Source organism: Cylas formicarius, unplaced genomic scaffold (genome assembly GCF_029955315.1).
Source record: "Cylas formicarius isolate icCylForm1 unplaced genomic scaffold, icCylForm1.1 PGA_scaffold_5__7_contigs__length_24384050, whole genome shotgun sequence".
Classification (NCBI taxonomy): Eukaryota; Metazoa; Arthropoda; class Insecta; order Coleoptera; family Brentidae; genus Cylas; species Cylas formicarius.
Genome location: NW_026844341.1, coordinates 21949962 through 21970343, shown reverse-complemented (window position 1 = coordinate 21970343; position 20382 = coordinate 21949962). Strand labels below are relative to the sequence as shown.

The following is a 20382-nucleotide window of genomic DNA, read 5'->3' as shown; positions in this document are numbered from 1 at the left end:
GCTTTTGACGGCCTTCGTAGTTTTTTTGATTCAATGACTGTCTCGAACTATTTTTATTATTAATTAGAGAGGTTAGGTTGGGCTTTCTAGAAACTCGTTCTCGTAGTGTTGTGGTCAGTAGCTTGTGGCGATCAAGATACGCGTTGATGATGATGACGTTCCTGCTCTGGTTGTTCTTTTTCCCTTAAAGGACTCGGAATCGATGAGGAATATGTGTAACTCAATTATCGTTTAAAGATCAGAGTGTTGAAGCCTCGGGCTTCTGTGGCAGTCCAGTCATTTGGTTTATTAAATGCAAGCCGTGATAGCTTGACTTGACTTTCCTTTTTTACCCCTGCCCTGATATCCTGTCGATATTTAAATCGTTTCTTTAGCCAAATGGGAGAACCAATTCGAGAAGTACGCCACGAGGAAGGAGGCTTTCTACACGAACGCCCTCGATTCGAAACAAGTCGACATGATGCACATCGAGGACTCGTTCCGATACTACGAGTGCAACGAGAAGAACGTCAAGTTTCTCGAACTGCCGTACCTCGGCGGAAACATCTCCATGACGATCGTACTGCCCAACGACAAGGAGGGCCTCGTCAAAGCTGAGGAGAACATCGAAGAGTTGTTGAAACCGCACCCGCTCACCCACGAGAGGGTGGCCGTCTCTTTGCCCAAGTTCCTCGTCGAGAGCGACATCAAACTGAAACCGATTCTGCAGAGGGTAAAGCCGATTTTTTTTTGGGGGGTCGAAATGTCGTGTGACATTCAGAGTTCGTTTGCAGTTGGGCTTGACCAAGGCTTTTAACTTAAACGAGGCCGACCTCTCGGGCATATCGCAAGAGGGTTTGTACATCGACGACGTCATCCAAAAGGCTTTCATCAACGTCACCGAGTCGGGAACGGAGGCCGCCGCCGCCACTGCCGGTAAGTTTCGCGCTATTTTCGATTTCGGATGCCATTTTCGGTGTTGGGTATTGGTGTTGGTGTATGTAACGTTGTGTCCAAAGGTGAGACTAAGAAAACCCCTATTAAATATCTAGTATAGTATTTAGACTGATGTGTTAAACGACTGGCGCTCCACCTATGTTGCGAACTTGAACTATTCAATACATTAAAAGTGCGGTTCTGATTCATAATAAGGGTGGGGCGCCGAGTGGTTTGTGTGGTGGACTTGTCCGATCTCCCTTGGATGTAACGTCGTCGTCGGTGTTTCGTTTCGATCGCTGTGGGTTGCCGTTTTTTAACATAGACATAGAAAATATTTCGCTGCGCAGGGTGAATCATATACAACTTCACAATATTTTGATGTAAAGTAGATGGGGCGTTAAAGAATAACCGCCCAGCTGTAAAACTTTAACCTCATAAATTTAACCTGCTAAGTGACCGAACGGGATGGGTGTTCTTCACCGCAGCATGCCGGTGTCGTACCTTTTGGAGAAATGCCCGTACCTACTATTAAACACTTGGAAAGTGTTGAACCTGTCTTTCGCTGCTATATATTCATTTTTGAATGATCTTGGATCTTTAAATCACATTATACTTCGAGATCGCCCAATAGCAAAGGGAAAAAGAAAGAGCCAAGTTTATGTGCTCCCTGTACCACAGCTCTAACTCGCTCTTGGCTCATCTGTTATGATGTGTTGAAATTATTTGATCTTGCCGAGTTTATTGGCTATTTTTTTTTATTTCTTTAATACGCATACCAAATAACAAAACTCAAAACCCGATATTTAAGTTGCAATAAATAATTCAAGTTGACGTCATACCGCTGCTTTTCTATATGATAATAATGCAAGCAAACACAAAAGCCATATTACAAATGTATCTTGCCAACCCGTAAAACGCCAGATGAACTTTTTATTCGTCTCCACATGGTTAAAGGCATGTAGCAGAGGTGGAAATGATATATTCGGAAAGAATATAAGAATATAAGTAAAGAGATAGACTGATTAAAATTATGCCTAAATATTTTGTATGTAGTATCTGTTCCATTGCCTATTAAAGCCTTTACTTCAAGCAATAATAATAATAAACCAGGTCATAGCACATTGTTTTTTTTATAGAAGGTATAGAAAACTGAAATTTAATTAAAATGAAAAAAAAAGAAAGCCAATGTAGTACCTAATATATTTGATTGACAGGCAAATATAAGGTTGTTCGGAAAGTCATTTCGTTTTTTCCCGTTAGAGGACTTAATTACGTTTTTTCGAAACCAACTTCACACTTAAGCCGCATAACCATTATATGTCTTGAGAGCTGATATTGCAAGGCTTGTGTGTGAAAAAGTTCTATTAATTCTACGCAGTAGTTTTTGGTTGGTGCCCTTTTAAATATGGAGAGCAATAAGCAGCATTTTCGTCATATTTTACTTTTTTACTTCAGAAAAGGTAAAAATGCTGTCCAAGCGAGAAAAAAATTGACGGATGTGTATGGAGAAGGCGTGTTAACAGTACGCCAGTGCCAGAACTGGTTTGCAAAATTTCGATCCGGCAATTTTGATGTCGAAGATACACCACGGTCTGGAAGGCCGGTCGAAGCTGACGAAGATGCGATAAAGGCATTAGTTGATGCAAATCGCGAATAACCACACGAGAGATCGGTGAGAGATTAAATTTGTCGAATTCGACTGTTTGTGGCCATTTGAAAGGCATGGGCTTAACCTCGAAGCTCGATGTGTGGGTGCCCCATGTCCTTACGGAGCGAAATTTGTGTCGTCGCGTTGACGTGTGTGATTCGCTCCTCAAACGTCAAGAAAATGATCCATTTTTGAAGCGGATTATTACTGGGGACGAAAAATGGGTTGTATACAACAATGTTAAACGCAAGAGGTCATGGAGCAGAAAAGATGAACCGGCTCAAAGCGTGTCAAAAGCCAACATTCACCAAAAAAAGGTGATGCTCTCCGTTTGGTGGGATGTCAAAGGAATCGTTTTTTTTTGAGCTTTTGCCGGACAATACAACGATTAATTCAGAAGTCTATTGTCATCAACTGGACAAATTGAATGATTCACTTAAAGAGAAGAGGCCCGAATTAATCAACAGGAAGGGTGTAGTGTTCCACCAGGATAATGCGAGACCTCACACAAGTTTGGTCACTCGCCAAAAACTTTTACAGCTTGAATGGGACGTACTGCAACATTCACCATATTCTCCAGATCTGGCGCCTTCCGACTACTATTTGTTCCGGTCCCTGCAAAATTTTTTGGATGGCAAAACCTTTACCTCAAATGAAGATGTCAAAAACCACCTGAACCAGTTTTTTGCCGGCAAGGACCAAAACTTTTATGAGAGGGGAATTATGTTACTGCCAGAAAGATGGCAAAAGGTGTCGGACCAGAATGGCCAATATATAATTTAATAAAATATTTATTCATTATACGAAAACTATCTTTCATGTTCCCCAAAAAAAACGAAATGACTTTCCGAACAACCCTATAGAATAAGGTCTCTTCCCAGAGAAACAGCTATTAACGGAGCTAAGAGAAGGGAAGAGAAATAAATAAAGTATATGCTTTAATAATAAATCAGCTTCAAATATTAGTTAGCCTAACACGTAAAATTGGCATCGCAATTTTAATTTTAATGCTTTAAAGTTCTCCATAGGAACTCCTTCCTGATCTATTTAAAATAAAGAACACTTGAACTTATCAATGCCAATGTACTTTAACACACACTAGTTTAAAAAAATCATTTTTGTTGAATAATATACATTTTATTTGATATACCATTTGAATTTTAAAAACCGGAAAACACGGCGAACCTCGGAAAAAGAAAAACTTTCCTTGTTTTGTATGTAAGACGTAAACAGACGAACACGTTGTCGTTTTCTAATGACTTTTCTATGCCACTGTCCGGCTAACGAGCGAATTGACGTCACAGCCAATGACGGCGCGTTTCAAAAAGGACTCAAATTTGTATGTTGTGAGATGCCATTTGAATGAATTTTAGATTTTAAGTATAACCCCAGTCCGGCGTCAGGTTGACAAACTCCGTTTTTGCAAAAAGAACATGACAAATGACAATGACAAAAGTTTATTCGGTCGAGACAGAGACTGACTGTCAGACAAACGAGACAGACAGCTGATTGTTTGGTATGCTGGCGTCTATTCCAGGGCCAAGAATCGCAAACCTAATAGGATTGCCTAATCCGTAAAATCTGCCCGCAAGGGCAATGCTAAAACTCTCGCTGACTGTGACGTAGGTGAAGTTTGGCTTATATGTATTATCTTGAAATACATATATTAATTAAATATTGTTACACAGAAATGAATGAAGTCTTTTTGATCTAGATAATCCTGCTTCTGTTGGTGGCTTCTGGTTAAATGATATTAGGGTGGGAACAGCAGTTTTTTTTTTAGAATCTTTTTTAAAGGTAAACCTAAAATTTAAATTTTGTGGTGAATTTAATGTGTTACTCAAGACAAAAAAAAACTAATAACTCATTTTGTAAGTCTCTTTCGTAATCATTTTCAGTAAAATGCACTGAGCAGACATAGCTTTTATCTGGATTAACTAACGAACTATCCACTCGTTCCGAATAGTTCGGGATACTAGATCTTTCCCTTTGGGAAAGCGATAAAAACTATATTTTCGAGAACTTGCTTTTTCACACTTAATAAGTCTTTGTTTAAGGTTAACAATAGTTTTGGTTAGCATTTGTAACAGCTTAAAAACACCGTTTTGTCCAAGTTACAGAAATACAATTAACGCAAACATAAACGCACTACTCGCTAGTTTAAATTATTGTAATTGTTCACACAACACAAAATACAACGGCTTCGAATGCATTGATAGAGTACATAGAATAGAGGACTTCGCTTACGTCACAAGCGACCACGTGCGATCGATAAATTTGGCGAACGTATGTCTTGCTCTTGGACGATCTGAAAGTTGTTCTGTGATTTATATCTCTCTCGCTCTCTCCATTATAAATTTTCCCTCTCTTTCTCTCTCTCTCTCGGTGACGAGAACGTGGATGTAGTTAGTGCTCGTATCAGTGATGTTTTTGGTGTCGGCTTTAGGCGGAGGTAAGTTGTGTGATTTTTTCTCTCTCAAACAAATTTGTCGTTCGCCACCATCGGGATCGTGTTGTCGAGGGAGTTTTTTATAATACCATTACACATTTAACCCCGTGTTATTCAGTTTTTGTATGGAAGCGTGACTAGATTCGCGCGTATAACGCGTTGCGGGGGCGTTGGTGTCGCTTATAGTTGGGTTAATAGTCAAGCTATATTAGACGTGCAATTCGCTGACGAAACGTTGTGTTTTCAGTGATTGCCAATAGGAGAACGTCGAGACCTGCGCCGAGTAAATTTCTAGCCGCCGACCACGCCTTTGTTTACTACATTAAAAGCGACCGGCTCGTTTTGTTTGCCGGCCGTATTAACGGCGTCGCGTAGCTTATGGAACGTAGTTCGTAGCGCACACGTACGATGTGACATGCACCAAAGATTTAACGAGATTAATAAAAAGACTAGCGAATTATTTATTTTTTTCATCAGACAAATTAAGGGGGGTGAAATCCTAACTAGTTCCCAAGCCGTCTTGCTTTTGTAAGCTAATATAAACAATAAACAATCGCCCTTTAGGCGGTTTTTAATTTTTTAGTTCTTGGTGAACTACAGCAGAACTACAGTGAATTAACAGAATTCACCAATTTTTAATTAAGTTGCTATCTTTTCTTTCCTCCTGTCCTTACCCAGGCGGTCGCTATTATTTTGGGAAAAGAGACTCCTTTTCCAAAATGGACTTAAACCCTCCAAGCCCCGCCCTAATCAAATTATTTTATATTTACTTATGGCGGATGCGCCGGTGAAACAAACCATTAAGAATGAAGTTCAGATTTTCATATTTGGAATAGGCCTTGTAAATATTTCGGCTGTAAAAAGGCTTAATAACGCCATGGTGATCGGACGGGTTGGCTTTTGATGTGCGCGTGTTCTATTTTCGATTACTTTAACTGAAAAAAAACCTTTCTTATTTTCAGTGAAAATAATTCCCTTGTCCGTGCAGTTTCCGGCACCTCCCGTTCGGATCTTCAAGGCCGATCGTCCGTTCTTGTATTCCATAAAAAATAACGGCGTGAATTTGTTCGTCGGGAAAGTGCTCCATTGATTGGTATTTTCCTTTAACAATTACTAAATTTTTGAAAAAAAAGCAACCCGTTTTTTAATTTATGGCGCGTGCGCCGGTCGAACAGTATTATAAAGCTCCTTTGTCTCTTAGCGGCTGTGATTTTATTTATTAAGTTGAAGGATTGTCAAAAAGAGTAAACAAGTGATTTGTTATGACTTATCTGTATTATTAAGATTTCAAATGCAAAAAAATGACAGAAACCTTAAACACACGCGGCATCAAAAATCAACATTGTAGGGAACTGTCGACGGAAACGTCGACATGATTTAGCTACGGAAACATAGATGGCGGTAGTGTGTTGCGTTACGTTTTACTCAAATAAAACGATTCTGGTATTTGTTTACGCGTTTTTAAAACTATGCGTTTTTTAGAATTTTATTCGCCTCGAGAAACACGATCCCATTCAGCAGGGCGACAAAATGTCGATAACGTCCTATCACTTCCTCGCTTTCCGTTTCAGTTCATATTCAGGCGGAGTCGCTGCCGCCGCCTCCGACTGGCGCATTCCGCGCGGACCACCCTTTCTTGTTCTTCGCAAGGCTAAAGGATATTTTGTTTTTCGCCGGCAAGGTGGAAAATCACGAAGCCCTTATTTCGGAATAATCCATATTACCTATCGGGCAGCATCCGTTTGACCATTTGACGCCTCAGAGTGCCGATTATTATGATTATTTTTTTTTATTAAATCGCCTTTCGTATATTGGGCATTGCTTATTTAACTACCTGTATTCTTGGAATTGGAATTGTCGATGTGTTTCTGATGTTTGATTGGTCCCATTTCATATCTTACAAAGCAGTACTCGTAAAATGAAAAAAAGGTAATAAGTTACATTGACCGGCGGGTTTTAATAAAATACACATTTTGCCTTTTTTTGTATATTTTAACATATATTTTTGTAATGCACCATTTTTTGAACGTGCTTTCTAAAGTCAAGTGGCGTTAACTTTTCATCCATTGGCGTATATAACGGGTGTTTCAAATTCGGCTCTCACTATTAGGATCTCGGTACGCGGTACAGAGTGACTTAAATTAGGGCAAAGTTGCGCATCGGTGTAAATAAATTCTCATTAGAACTTTTTAGGCAAAAATCCCGAATTTCAATTGAATTTTTGCAGTGTTGTTTAAATTCGAAATATTAAACAAAAAGTTTTATACCATAGTAAGTTATGGATTTTCAAATCTGTCGATAACATTTTAATATCTAGTGCATCACTGTTTCGTTAAAATGGACTTTACCAATGAAGAAAAACGAGATATGGTAAAACGATAGAAATGTGCCAAGACATCGGACATGTATCCTGCAACCTCATCGAACTTTCTTTAAATTAAATTCAAGCGTTGACGTCAAAAATTCTTCTTCTTCTTCTTCTACTTTTTGGAGATCTGTCGATCTGTTAATTCTGAAACTGCCTCTGCATCTTTTCCTGTGATGTGGATTGTCAACTATCTTTCCACCTTTTAGGTGGTCTCCCGGGAGGTCTTGGGCCGGGCGGGTTGTTTTCCAGGACTATTCTCGGAAGTCTGTTCTCGTCCATCCGTCTTAAATGGTTGTACCACTGCCTCTTACGTTGTCTTCCCCCTATCACAATATCTTGTACCCCGCACTGCTCTCTGACATCTGTGTTTCTTACTCTGTCTCTTCTTGTTTTCCCCGCTATTGTCCTCAGTGTTTTCATCTCTGCTACCCTTAGCATTTGTTTCGTTTTGTTGGTGTCTTCGCGGACTTCCGTGCCGTACATCATGATGGCTCTTGTAGATTCTAATTTTGCCGTCCTCGCGCATGTACGGATTGGACCAGACTATATCTCGTAGGCATCCTGATAGTTCGGATGCTTTGTTAATCTGGCTCCTTATGTCTTTCACTGGGTGGATGCCCAGATATCTTAATTGCATCACTTGTTCCGTGGGTTTGTCCTCCACCACCAGCTTACATCTGTAGGTCGTTTTCTGGTTCGGCGATGATTGCTGCATCATCGGCGTAGCACACCATTCCAACTCTTTTGTTGCCCAGTCTGTATCCGAGGTTGAGACCTGTTACTTTGTTTATAATTTTGTCCATGATAAGATTAAACAAAAGGGGGCTTAGATTGTCAGCCTGTCTGATTCCTCCCGGTGTTGGGATATTTCCAGTGAATTGATCTCCTACCTTGACCTTTGTTACGTTATACCTGCCCACAAAGTAAGACTAAAACGAACTTGCCGTCGAATTACTTGAATATTTCACAATTTGTAAAACTCTGTCCGAATCACATTTTCTAGGAAAGCTGGAAAATCGTGTCTTCGTTGCAGCCAATTACAAAATTGTAATCGCCTTTTGGGATCTCCTGAATGTAATTTTTGTTAGATATGGATTTTGTAGCATTTGAAGCCACTTTTTTTTAGGCGTCTCCACCGTATGAGAAGAAGCACCTACATCAGAGTAAATTTGGCGTGTGGATTTTCCAAATAATTTCCCCTTAATTTTACTTCATTACCTAAATTTTCTTTAATTTATTTATCCATTCTGTCTCCATATTTTTGTCTTGGTTTTTCAAACGAATTTGAACAAAGTTCGATGAGGTTTCGTCTTTCAGGATACAGGTTCAAATATATTTCCGATGTCTTTACACCGTTTCTGGCGTTTTTATAATAAAGTTTTACCATAGCTCGCTTTTCTTTATTGGCAAAGTCTATTTTTAACTACACACTAGATGTTAAAATGTCATCGACAGATTTCAAATTTGAGGAAACACAAATACAACATCGAACATCAATAAAAAGTTAATAATACAGGCTGTTCAACACTGCGAAAATCCAATATGGCGACCGTAAGACATAAAAAATAAAAACGAAAACCGGTAGTTTCAGATTTTGCGTCATATTTCCGAAAGTCAATTTAAGTCACCCCGTATGTCTTGCCGTTACCCGGCATACATGGGCATCACATCGTAAGCAAAACACCTGGAATACATAGTAAAGTAACGATTGTGGGTCCTACCCTTTCGACATTTTAAATTCCCTTAACGGAATTGTTTACTTTGTTTTAGTGAAGTTCGTTCCGACATCCGGCAAACTCCCTCCTATTACGGAATTCATAGCTGACCGCCCCTTCGCATATTATATCAAATCCAACGGGATAGTGTTATTCGTCGGAAAAATCTCAAACCCAAACTGATCGATGATCGATGTTATTGTCGTCTGCAAGTCTCTAATTATTTCCTTAGAACAGGGTAAATTACAAATTAAATAAGTATATTTTATTTATTCATCTTTTATTTGATCGTCCCCAATTCAAAATTTAATTGTCCGGATAGCGGGTTACACGAGAAAGTGGGAACACTCTATAACTTTTAAAGGGCTTTCAGACAGCGATTTGAAATTTGGAAGGGATAATATAGGCTGAAGGTCCAATTTTTTGACAATATGGTTGCATTTTTTTCATACCGGGTCACCTGATCATGGGAAAAATTGTAAATGGAACTTTTGTTTACTTGACTAATGGCAAATAGCATTTAATGTAATGAACTATTTTTTTTAGGATAACGTAGTTTTATCAGTTTTATCGTCATTTTTGCAACAATTTGACACGAACATTTTCAAAATTCGTTAACAAATAAGCTCACAGGAGGGAAAAAACCAGATAGAAAAACAAAATATTAGTTAGGTGGTTTTGCTTCTATTCATCAAGTTGGCATTGAAAATTCTCGCTCAAACCGGATGTGCGACCATTGTCAAAAATTGGACATTCAGCCCATATTAACCCTTTCAAATTTTAAGTCGCTATCTCAAGGCGTTTAAAAGTTAAAAGTGTTCCCACTTTCTTGTGCCACCCTGTATATGTCAACGTAGAAAATTGCTTATTATTACCCCACCACAATTAATTATTGAGTTATTAAAGAGGGAAAGCGAGCCCAAGGATTGGTAAGTACTTACGTAGGTATACGTTAATTTTATGTAAAATCCAAGGTAAAATCTAAATTGTACTACGACATAAATAACTAAATATAAAAAAGCTTCATAAGAATTTACTTACTAAAAGAGCGAAGTTAAAGATTAAGATTAGTTACTGATTACAGAAGAGTTTTACAGAGGTCATAAAGATAAATATTAAGTAGGGGGTAAGTAACGCCCAGAATATGAATGAAATGAATTCTATAAATCCCTTTTCTTGGTGAAATGACATAGTTGTTCGCGAAAAACAATTTCAACTACATTTTTTTCAATATCAAAAAATCCATATTTTCATCATTGACTGATATAATAAATTTTTGTGTTACTTAAAAAATGAGATAAAAATGAGTGAAAAAAAGTAATTAATGGGAGATTAGACGGGAAAAATTTGTCCCAAACTGCATTTAGCGTGCTTCAATTTTTTTTTTATTTTTTAGCTCTTACCCTTTTTGATTTAAAAAAAATCCTCACCAAAGATAAGCCCTGTAGCTCAACTCTACTAAATTTACCTATAATGTTCGATATTTTTTACAAAAAACCCAATTTATATTGTTAAAGTTGAGTCTTTAAGCTTTCCAAAAATCGTATAACGATGTATGATTATCATTAAAAGAAGATTAATTACAGCCATTTAAAAATTAGTACATTTTGAACTTTTCAGAAATAGCTTCTAATAATTTTTTATCTGCATAATTTCTCAAAAATTTGCGTGTTATTTCTACGGATTTCAAATTTTAAAATGGTTGTCAGTACGTAGTGTAGGTGGCAGCACTAATTATATTAGACCCTACAATTACAATTGCAATTATTTTTCTACAAGCATACAGATCCTAACCTCACAGCCCCGCCATATAATATTTAATCCTTACACATGTAATACCGACTAATAACTATTAAAGTTTAGAAGCCTAACCTCACAATTCAATAGAGTCTCTGTCGAAACTTCTAAGTTTGCAGAATTTAAAAAAATATTATGTCGATTTGGCGTTTTCCATTCTTCATGTAAATATTTAGACTGGACTTCTCAAGGCGATTCTTAAATGTATTCTCCGTAATTTTTTGTTTCTGAATTTTCTTTTTTTATTTATTTATTTAATTTAATTTAATAGCGTTATGTGGTTGACAGACATTTCATCAAAGCACTGTCGAATTGTGAGGTTAGAATCTGTATGCTTGTAGAAAAATAATTGTAAAACTTTTCTTATACTCGGCAATTTTCGTTTACTTAATTTTCTACATGAAAAACCAACCAAATAAATTTTCTTAGAGGCTGCTTCTGAAAAATTCAAAATTTGATAATTTTTAAATGGCTGTAATTAATCTTCTTTTAATGATAATCGTACTTATACGGTTTTGGAAAGCCTGAAGATTTAACTTTAACAATGTAAGTTGTATATATTTTTTTAAATCGCGCACATTATACGTAAATTTAATTTTAGCGAAGAAAGAATTTAAAATTAAAATAGCGACCCCTTACAGTTGAGTTGCAGGGCTCATCTTTTTGATTTTTGAGAAACATTTGAGAGGGTAAGTGCTAAAAAAAATTTGCAGGCAATGATTATTCCAAAATACTGGGCTGGGTATTTTGTCCATCCTCCGTTTCGTCATCATTTTGGTTTTCGTTTTCATTCTAGTTCTAGTGTCGTTTGTCTCCCTTCCTTTACCGGCAACCACGACGTTCAAGGCCGACCACCCGTTTCTGTTCTTCATCACACTGAACGAAGTCCATGTCTTCGCTGGAAGAGTTGCATCCCACCGAGCACTAATTCATAATTAAAGTGAAAATTAGTAGTATCCAGTTTATTTTTGTATCTCCCGCTCTATGTATGTTTAATAAAAAATGCCCAACTTGCCGATTTTACTATTTCGAAAATGGGGTGGGTTTCTCGATTGTTTTTAACGATGGCTGTGGTTAAGTCCGGCTGTATTGCAGTTTATGGTGTCGGCTTGTCGTTGAACCCAACCACAGGATCTTTCAAGGTCGATCGCCCGTTCCTCTATACGATCCAGCAAAATGGCGTCGTGCTTTTTGCAGGGAGGACGTCCGACTTCTAGTATCTAGTATCTAATTGAAATAAAACGCAGTTTTGCCACCACATTTTTGTTTTATTTATCGTTCGACTTCTTTCATATTTTGGGGTGAACGAAAGTCAAATTTCCAAAAGATCCGTATATTACGTATGTGACGATATATTTTCAAGTCAAAAAAAGTCAGTCAAATATCTTTTTTTTTTAAGCATACTGAATATGCAATTATTATTAATTATTAATTATTATTCATGTTTAAAACAAAACTGATACTCAAGGTTTTAAATTATTTTGCATTGCATTGTTGTTGCTTTCCGGTGGAAACGCCGCACTCCTAAAGAAATCTCTAGAATGTAGAATACGAATACGATACTCATCTTTTTGAAATAATTTGCTTACGAACCTGTTTCATTTCATGAAACAAAAAAATTAAAAGTTCCGCCTTAAAATTCTTCAAACATTGTACTCAATAAAGCTAGTAATTAAAAAAAATCTGAAATATAACTATAACTTGCATTTTTCACTCGTTTGGACAAATTATGCAGGCAATGATTATTCCAAAATACTGTTATTAAACATACATATTTTGTCCATCCACCGTTTCGTCATCATTTTGGTTTTCGTTTTCATTCTAGTTCTAGTTTCGTTTGACTCCCTCCCTTTACCGGCAACCAGGACGTTCAAGGCCGACCACCCGTTTCTGTTCTTCATCACACTGAACGAAGTCCATTTCTTCGCTGGAAGAGTTGTATCCCACCGAGCACTAATTCATAATTAAAGTGAAAATTAGTAGTATCCAGTTTATTTTTGTATCTACCGCTCTATGTATGTTTAATAAAAAATGCCCAACTTGCCGATTTTACTATTTCGAAAATGGGGTGGGTTTCTCGATTGTTTTTAAAGATGGCTGTGGTTAAATCCGGCTGTATTGCAGTTTATGGTGTCGGTTTGTCGTTGAACCCAACCACAGGATCTTTCAAGGTCGATCGTCCGTTCCTCTATACGATCCAGCAGAATGGCGTCGTGCTTTTTGCAGGGAGGACGTCCGACTTCTAGTATCTAGTATCTAATTGAAATAAAACGCAGTTTTGCCACCACATTTTTGTTTTATTTATTTGGGGCATAAAAAATGGCTATTTTCCTGGTAGCTCGTCGCTTTTACCGTTTCGTATAGTGAAGTAATCAAAAATGGTCCGTATGTCTTAGATATATTGCTACAAATTTTAGGAAACTGACCAATAAACTTTCTGTGTCAATTTACTACATCCAACAATGAACTAGCTAAACATGTCTTGTATTTCTTAATAAACAATAAAAATGGAATGGAATATTTTTGTGTTTTTACTTATTACGTAGCTGTATGAAATAAATAAATATGGAATGGGTTTGTTTTCTTGGCCTTTTTATTTAATTAATTTTATTATTTAATTTAAAAAATAGTTATTGTTAAAAAATGGTTAATGAAATTGTTGTCAACAAACCAAAAGAATATTTTTTTAAAGGGATTGAGTTGTTAATAAAGAGATGTAATATAATATTGAAAAATAATAAAAAATTGTTACTCTACTTTGTTTCTTTCGTAATATCCGATGAAAAATCAAAAGTATTTTGGCCGGACCGGTCAAATTAGTACGTTATAATTTTAAATTTAGAATTCTCCTTTTGTTTTTTATTGTTAATTGTTAGATATTTTTCTTTCTCTCCTCTTTTGGACAAAAAAATATATACAAAAATGAAAATCATTTATTTCCGAATTGAAATTATAAAAAAGCTTACGACTACACGAGTGTATAGGCACAACGATTAAGTATGGATGTGCTAAGTTTACTAAACGATGACGTCTTCACGCTGTTCTTCGCAATCCTTCAACCATATCTGGTACGATCCGTAAACGCAGAACCACAAGAAGCAGGAAGAGGCTGAAAACCGGAAAAATCGCGCACCATCCAAAAACCGATCGAAATTCTCTCACCGAAAACGATGAATATGATCAGAAAAGTCAAATCTTTGCTCGTGTTGCTCTCGATGTGTATCGTCGCGGCGAACAAGCTCAGGAAGATCAGCAACGCGTAGAGGAACGCGTATTTCTGATCCCTCTGCAATGAAAAACCGTTTTTATCGCGTGAATGCGGAGCGAAGCACCGTCGTTGACCTTAAGGACGGACACGAGAAGCAGAACGCTCAGTATAAGGTTGCAAGCGGCGAATCCCATCGACAATTTGAAGAAGCCCATTTGGAACTGCTCATTCTCGATGTGCTTCAGTTTCAGACTGCATATTATCACTCCGGACACGCCGAAAATCTAAAAGAAAGTAATAAATAAATAACGAAATAATAGGATGAAAACTTACGAAATTGGCTAGCATGACGACGAACCAACTGGCCGTCAGTTTTTTGTTATAAAACGTATTAGTCATTTTCTGTTATTGAGATTATCCGAAAACTCGCAACTTTTCGCTCACATATCGTCCGCTAACTCTGGACCGATCCGGTGGTTGCGCAAAAATCCGGATCAAAGCGCCAGACGCCCGACATCTCGGCGCCTTCGGTTATAGACGTTATTCTTATTGGCGGCCAAGATTCTTTGCCGGTCTTTAATTTGTCCCTTCGCCGCTCATCAAACAATCGCGAGCCCTTTTTTACGCACAAAATCCGCAGTCGCTTCGTAATGCAAGAACGAAACTTTTTTAATAATTGCAAATTATTAAAATTAATTAGGTTTTCAAAGTCGGTCGAAGCCGAATTTTTTACACAGCATCATCTACTCGCCGATAGATGGCGCGCGACCGCTGCATTCCGATAACCGGTGTTTAAATTTGCAGAGGGCGCTTGTTAATCCAGTTTGCACCCGAAATAATACCGCCAGACAGCGGAGGTGAAGTTTTAAGTGCGAAAAGTATCGTTTCGATACAGATTATCTTGTGTGTTCGTGACATCTAGTCGAAGACTCCTAGATGCGAAAGTAAGTGAGCTTTAACGCCGCGTGCGTTGGTGCGACGGTCTCGTCGCAGGTGGCGCGTGAATGTCAAATCTCAAACGTTCCGACATATCGACCGTTCCGAAATAATTGCATATTTTCAATATGTGTGCGCGGGGTCCGAACGGGGCCAAAACGAAAACGGTTTTTTCTTTTCGCTTCGCATTATTCGCGGATTTAACGGCGCCTGATCCCGGTACCCCGTCGGAACGGGCACACGTAAGTGCGAGCGTGTGCGCGATTCCATCAATGAATAATTTAAAAATGGATTTTTATTTATAAAGGTGAGTCATTTTTATTGTCATGTTTTGAATCGCCGCTCATCGAGCACCTGAAAACAAATATTGGCGGACGAAAGTCTGGTTTCTTCGGAAGTGCTGTTTTCTCCGGGTACCATCGTGTCGTGCGTGTATTTGTTTTCGTCAAAAAATTTCGTCGGAGCCGTTCTATTTTCGTACCTTTTCGGTAGGTAGCGCGGATGGTATTCATGCGTAAGTCTTGAAAAAGTGTTCCGTGCCCTTAGCCGTAGCGTTCTTATTTCACATTCATATTCGGCTTTGACCCTGAACGTCCCAAATTCAAATTAGGGTGTTTTTGTCCTTTTTATTCCTCCGGAACTATTCTTTGACTTGTAATATGTGTGGCCTAATCTGTAGGCGCGAAGACTGTGCTCATTAACAATTAGACGTACATCATTTGAAGATTGATCAACATATTGTCGATTTTTTGGGCAGTTTTATGTTATTCTACTAGTTGTTTAGGTAGGAAAATGTATAGAGGGCGCTAGTCGACGTATATTTATATATCCGATTTATTGGCTTTTTAAATTGTTGAACCTTTGAACGTGTTTTTGTTTTGTGTCATCCAACTTTAAATAATTGTATGCGTACGAAAACGGAGCTTTCCGCCCATGCCGATGACATGACGAATGACTTGCCCACCTTGACGCCCATGCTCGAAGTATTGAGACGCAGAAAGAAGTTGGACGTCTAGGTCTCTCAGTCAAGCGAAAATGGACGAATGTGTAGGCCAATATTATTAAATTGTCTATTTAAAACAAAAAGATGCGCATGGAGATATGGATTACCTGCAAAATAATCGGTCCTGTCAATACGTCGATAAATTTTGATTGTGATTTATTTTGTGCTTAGGGTAATTTATAGACAAATATCCATTTTAAAAATTTTTGAAAATAAATGTATTCAAGTCAACCTAAAAAGGAAAATATCAATAAAACCGGTATTTGATTTAACTGGCATTTATTTATTTCGCTTGCAGATAAAAATGCTCGGGTCACCATCACCACCATCGAACACAGCGCAGATGTCCAGGGGTGATTCTTCGTGATGGGTACAACGATATGGCGTCGCCTCCAAATGGGGTCCTGTTCGGCCCTTTTACAAGGTAGGATTTTGTTTGCACGCGTAGCAAATGGGTCCCATCGCCTTCTTAAAAAAAAAAAAAAGTTTAATGGCGGTGTGAACATTCGGTTTATGTAAAACTTCAAAGCAACGCTTCAAAGGAAAAATATTTTTCGGTTTTACGTAAACAGCGGAATTTCGTTCGTTGCGTGTCCCCATGTTTCACCACACACATTACCTGTTTTCGTCAGGCTACTTGTGCCTTTTTCGTCTTTGTTGCTGTTGGCCCTCTGTATCATTAATCGCAAAAATTGGTTTGGTTTTTCAACATAGTTTCAAAGAACCATGAAATAAAGGTTATCAATTATAATTCTTTAGCAATCGGCCAATTTTATTGCAAATCTTAAATATTTTTCAAGCGCTTTGCAAATTATCGGAGAAAGAAAGTTTTCAACATCTCATCTTTTGATGAACGCTCTGACAAGCTTTGGAAAATTATCAGAAGTAGGAAGTAGGAAGGAAGTTAGTTGGAAGTTGCAAAATACACAAGCCTACAAAATTAAACTTTTTGACAGATGTTTTTATTTTGAAAACTGATCTTATATAATTTTTTATAAAAATTCTATGCATTTGTTTGTCACGTAAGGTGGTATGCGTTCTAGGGCATTCAGCCAATATTAAAGTATATTGTCACCATTATCACCTTTAACAGACGGCAGTCCTAGGACAAAGGGCAGAGGCTTATAAATCAAGGGAAAGGTCGGTAGATTGCCAAATTTGTGCCAAAATTAGACTTTTTGACAGATGCTTTTATTTTGAAAACTGATTTTATATAATTTTAGTGGGCGTTAGATTTTTTTTGCAAATGTTAAATAAAAAAAACTATATTTCGAAAATAATTATTTTTTTTTATTCAGTAAAAGAGTGGAATCCCAGTTAAAAAAGTGAAAAAACTTTATTCGCACTTTTTTGAGTGGAATCTTCGTCTTTTTGCCGGAAAGCTGCCTGCATTTTCCCGACATTCGGGTGTGTGACTTTAAGGGCTTAAGGGTTTAAATATCCAGCAGTAGTCCACCATCATCGTTATGCTCGGTGACGTAGTTCAATTTCCTTAATATCCTGGTGAAACCTCTCTCCCTGTTCTTCGCTAATTGCTCCAAGATATTCAGGAAAATAGTTCAAGTGTGAACACTTTGCACTTTAAAACTTCAACCTAGACAATGAAAGTGTTGTAACATATTTTGAAGAATACGTGCCGTCCTTAGAGTTCAAAGCCAGGCGTTTTTCTCGACATTGATCATTGGTCATTGGTCATGTTCTTATCTGCGGCCCAACAAAAATACCTTCTTTTATCTTTTTTTTTTGTCACGAAGTGTGGAAGTTAACAATTCAGATGCATCCTTTGGAAGATGCAATTCGCACACTTTCGGGCTTTCTGAAATCCGGTGTGAAATCTGAGTCATCTGATCTGACGATATTACGATTTCTAGTTCTTTTGGGGCGATAAGTATCGGTACATTGGTCAAATAATAGAGTCAAGATTGGCCTACACAATTGAACATTACACGAACCAAAAAAACAATCATCACTGTGATTTCTAAGCTCTCACAGTACTATAGGAACACCAAAGCTTAAACTTTTTTTCCTACCTTTTTGTTACGGAGAGGAAGAAAGGATTATGAGGAACCCAGAGCCAAAATTCACGTTACACAAAAGAAGTAATAGTTTGTCTTTGCTTTACATAACTACGTTAGATATAACAAAAATTATTTGGAATAAATATACTGTATACGTTATAGATCACTAGAAATACGCAACAACGGAGACAACAGCCGCGAATACAGTGGCACGACGACCAATACACGCTTCTGCGCCAACTCTGTTGCCTTGCAGAGAAATCTTATATTATTCAATGTTGCCAAATCACATTTAATTTCCTAAAAATCAAATCATTTAAAAATCATGCGTAACATGGAACAAATATGTTCATGTCAGCGCCATGAAAAAAATAACGTGATAGAGCAAAAATATGGCGTTTTTTGGAAAAGAGGGCCCCAGAAACATGCAATGAACAGTAAAAAATCATATTTTCTCACACAAAATTGCAACAAATCTAGAGAAAATTATGAAGAACGGTATATACGATGTATCATTTTTTTGTGATATTGGCCTGGTCTAATAGCGACGCCTCGACGCTATTCTCCGTGGAAACAATCGCAAAATTATGGTGGGTATTCGGAAAACGTACAATCTCTCCTCGAAGTCTAAATTTATTAATAGAAATGTCTCACGCGAGTGCGTATACGATACGCCAAACAACAAAACAGGATACACATTGACAATTTGTTTTTTTATAATCGATATTAATTTATCATCGCGCGAAACCGCCGTAATTTATGGCGAACGGTTAAACTAATACGCAACGCCGCGCTGCCAACGTTCTCGCATCTGTCTTCGGGGATGACACATTCCGCATCCCGGTTTGTCAGAAACTTTAGACGTCTACGATCAACGGAATTTCGTACGTCCTGTTGACGTTGTAGACGACGTTGACCTGACGCGTCTTGTCCTCGCATATGATCGCCGGATAAACGACCCTGATGGCATCCCGTTCGACGAAACGTCTCACTTTGTCCAAGCACGCGCAATCGAATCCCAAGTTGTCCGTAAACTCGAGCACGGCAACGCCGGCGTCCGCTATCGCGTCCGGCAAACAGACGAGCGAGTTGGCGTTCGCCTGGACGATCCTGACCGTCCGGTTGGCGAACAATCGTTCAGGCAACGTGATGATCTTGTTGCCGTTGAACCTGAAGACGTCGACGGCGTCGTGGCCGCGAAACGCGTCCGGATCGATCTCGAGCAACCGATTCGCCGACAAATACAACTCCAGGGATTTCGTTTTCGCCATGTTTCTGAAAGCGTCCGCCTGCAGTCGCGATATCTCGTTGTAGACGACGTCCAGTTTGTGGACGCCGGTATTGCGGAACCAGTTCGAGTCGATCTCTTTCAAGTTGTTGTGACTCAAATTCACCGCTTCGAGTTCCGCCACGTCATCGAAAGCGTCGCCGTCTAGAGTGGCGAGCCGGTTCTCGGACAAGTCGATCTCTTTCACCCGGACGCCTTCGAAGACTCCCCTTTTGATCGCGCCGATCGGATTTGAGCTGATCTTCAGCAGGCTCAAGATCGAGCGAACGCGGAAGCATCCGGGTTCGAGCTCGCTCACTCCGCTATTCAACACGCTCAGCACACTTAGCTCCCTAGTGATGCGAATCAAGTTCGAGGAGATGGTCGGGATCGTGTTGTTCGCCACCGTTAGGGCGAACGAATCGTCTTCTAGGGTGATGACGTCAACTGAGGTTAAGTTAACCGGGTCTCGTCCGAACGCACGAACCACGGTCAGGTTGAAGATGGTGGCGGCGGAGGTCGAAACGCAGTCTTTGCCGAGGGAGAACATGGCGAGCAGTAAAATCGCGTTCATTTCGGCGCTCGTCCGGACGCGACACGAACTGTTTTGGGTTCCGTGCCGCTGAAATGCTGCCCAGTCGAAGGGACCAGCGGCGCGCGTCGATCCTTTAATTAAACTCAATTTAGTCTGTTTAATTCAATTTTCTGATTGCATTGCATTTCCCAGCGTTTGAAGCCCACTTTATTATAAAAAAAATCATTTAATCCTCCTTACTTCAGAAAGTAGGAAAAATTCTCAATTTGGGAATATCTCTCAGCTTTTGAAGCGCCCTCTGGCGAGAGTTGAGAATTATCAAAGGAAGAAGTTTTTTACGTCTTAACTTTTGATGCGCACACTATAGTTACTACAAAAGAAGGCGAATGTTAGCACTGCCGTGAGCTTTACGATTTGAGGGAGATACGTCTCATCTTTGCAAATATTATCAGAGTAGTATGCTTGCTTTCTTTTCATCCCTTGCAACGCACCCTTGCGAGCTTTGCTTTGCAAATTATCA

The 20382-nt window shown here is 38.6% G+C and overlaps 4 protein-coding genes across 16 annotated transcripts in view; 2 read left to right on the top strand and 2 right to left on the bottom strand.

Annotated features, from left to right (window-relative positions):
* LOC132702575 (antichymotrypsin-2-like) overlaps positions 1-12960 on the top strand; it is a 37075-nt gene extending 24115 nt beyond the window's left edge. For 2 of the 9 annotated variants that reach the window (XM_060671310.1, XM_060671307.1), the window contains exons 4-6: positions 375-712; positions 774-915; positions 11692-11908. In XM_060671310.1, coding sequence (XP_060527293.1) covers positions 375-712; positions 774-915; positions 11692-11834 — 623 coding nt within the window. In that variant the 3' untranslated portion in view covers positions 11835-11908. Of the gene's footprint in view, positions 1-374; positions 713-773; positions 916-5262; positions 5491-5977; positions 6109-6586; positions 6909-9153; positions 9337-11691; positions 11909-11990; positions 12167-12720 lie in introns of those variants that run through there. The other 7 variants (XR_009618904.1, XM_060671312.1, XM_060671314.1 and 4 more) reach the window with 7 other exon arrangements.
* A 915-nt stretch (positions 12961-13875) lies between these two features.
* LOC132702578 (uncharacterized) lies at positions 13876-14683 on the bottom strand. The gene is made up of 4 exons (XM_060671317.1): positions 14437-14683; positions 14238-14387; positions 14058-14181; positions 13876-14004 (listed from the first exon to the last, which is right to left on the bottom strand). The coding sequence occupies exons 1-4, from the start codon at positions 14500-14502 to the stop codon at positions 13913-13915; spliced, it is 432 nt and encodes a 143-aa protein (XP_060527300.1). The 5' UTR covers positions 14503-14683; the 3' UTR covers positions 13876-13912.
* Positions 14684-14963: 280 nt separating this feature from the next.
* The window catches only part of LOC132702572 (uncharacterized), a 102083-nt gene continuing 96664 nt past the window's right edge, over positions 14964-20382 (top strand). The window contains exons 1-2 of one of the 3 annotated variants that reach the window (XM_060671303.1): positions 14964-15047; positions 16341-16466. In XM_060671303.1, coding sequence (XP_060527286.1) covers positions 16423-16466 — 44 coding nt within the window. In that variant the 5' untranslated portion in view covers positions 14964-15047; positions 16341-16422. Of the gene's footprint in view, positions 15048-15165; positions 15347-15379; positions 15528-16340; positions 16467-20382 lie in introns of those variants that run through there. The other 2 variants (XM_060671301.1, XM_060671302.1) reach the window with 2 other exon arrangements.
* On the bottom strand, positions 16390-19934 carry LOC132702577 (toll-like receptor 6). Of its 3 annotated transcripts, none has more exons than XR_009618905.1 (2): positions 18073-19934; positions 16390-16510 (listed from the first exon to the last, which is right to left on the bottom strand). XR_009618905.1 is itself a non-coding variant. In XM_060671316.1 (1 exon), exon 1 carries the CDS (start codon positions 19899-19901, stop codon positions 18918-18920), a length of 984 nt encoding a protein of 327 aa, XP_060527299.1. In that variant the 5' UTR covers positions 19902-19934; the 3' UTR covers positions 16662-18917. The 3 variants fall into 3 exon arrangements, 1 of the variants encoding a protein (XP_060527299.1); XR_009618906.1 differs by having other exon boundaries at positions 16417-16507; XM_060671316.1 differs by lacking the exon at positions 16390-16510 and having other exon boundaries at positions 16662-19934.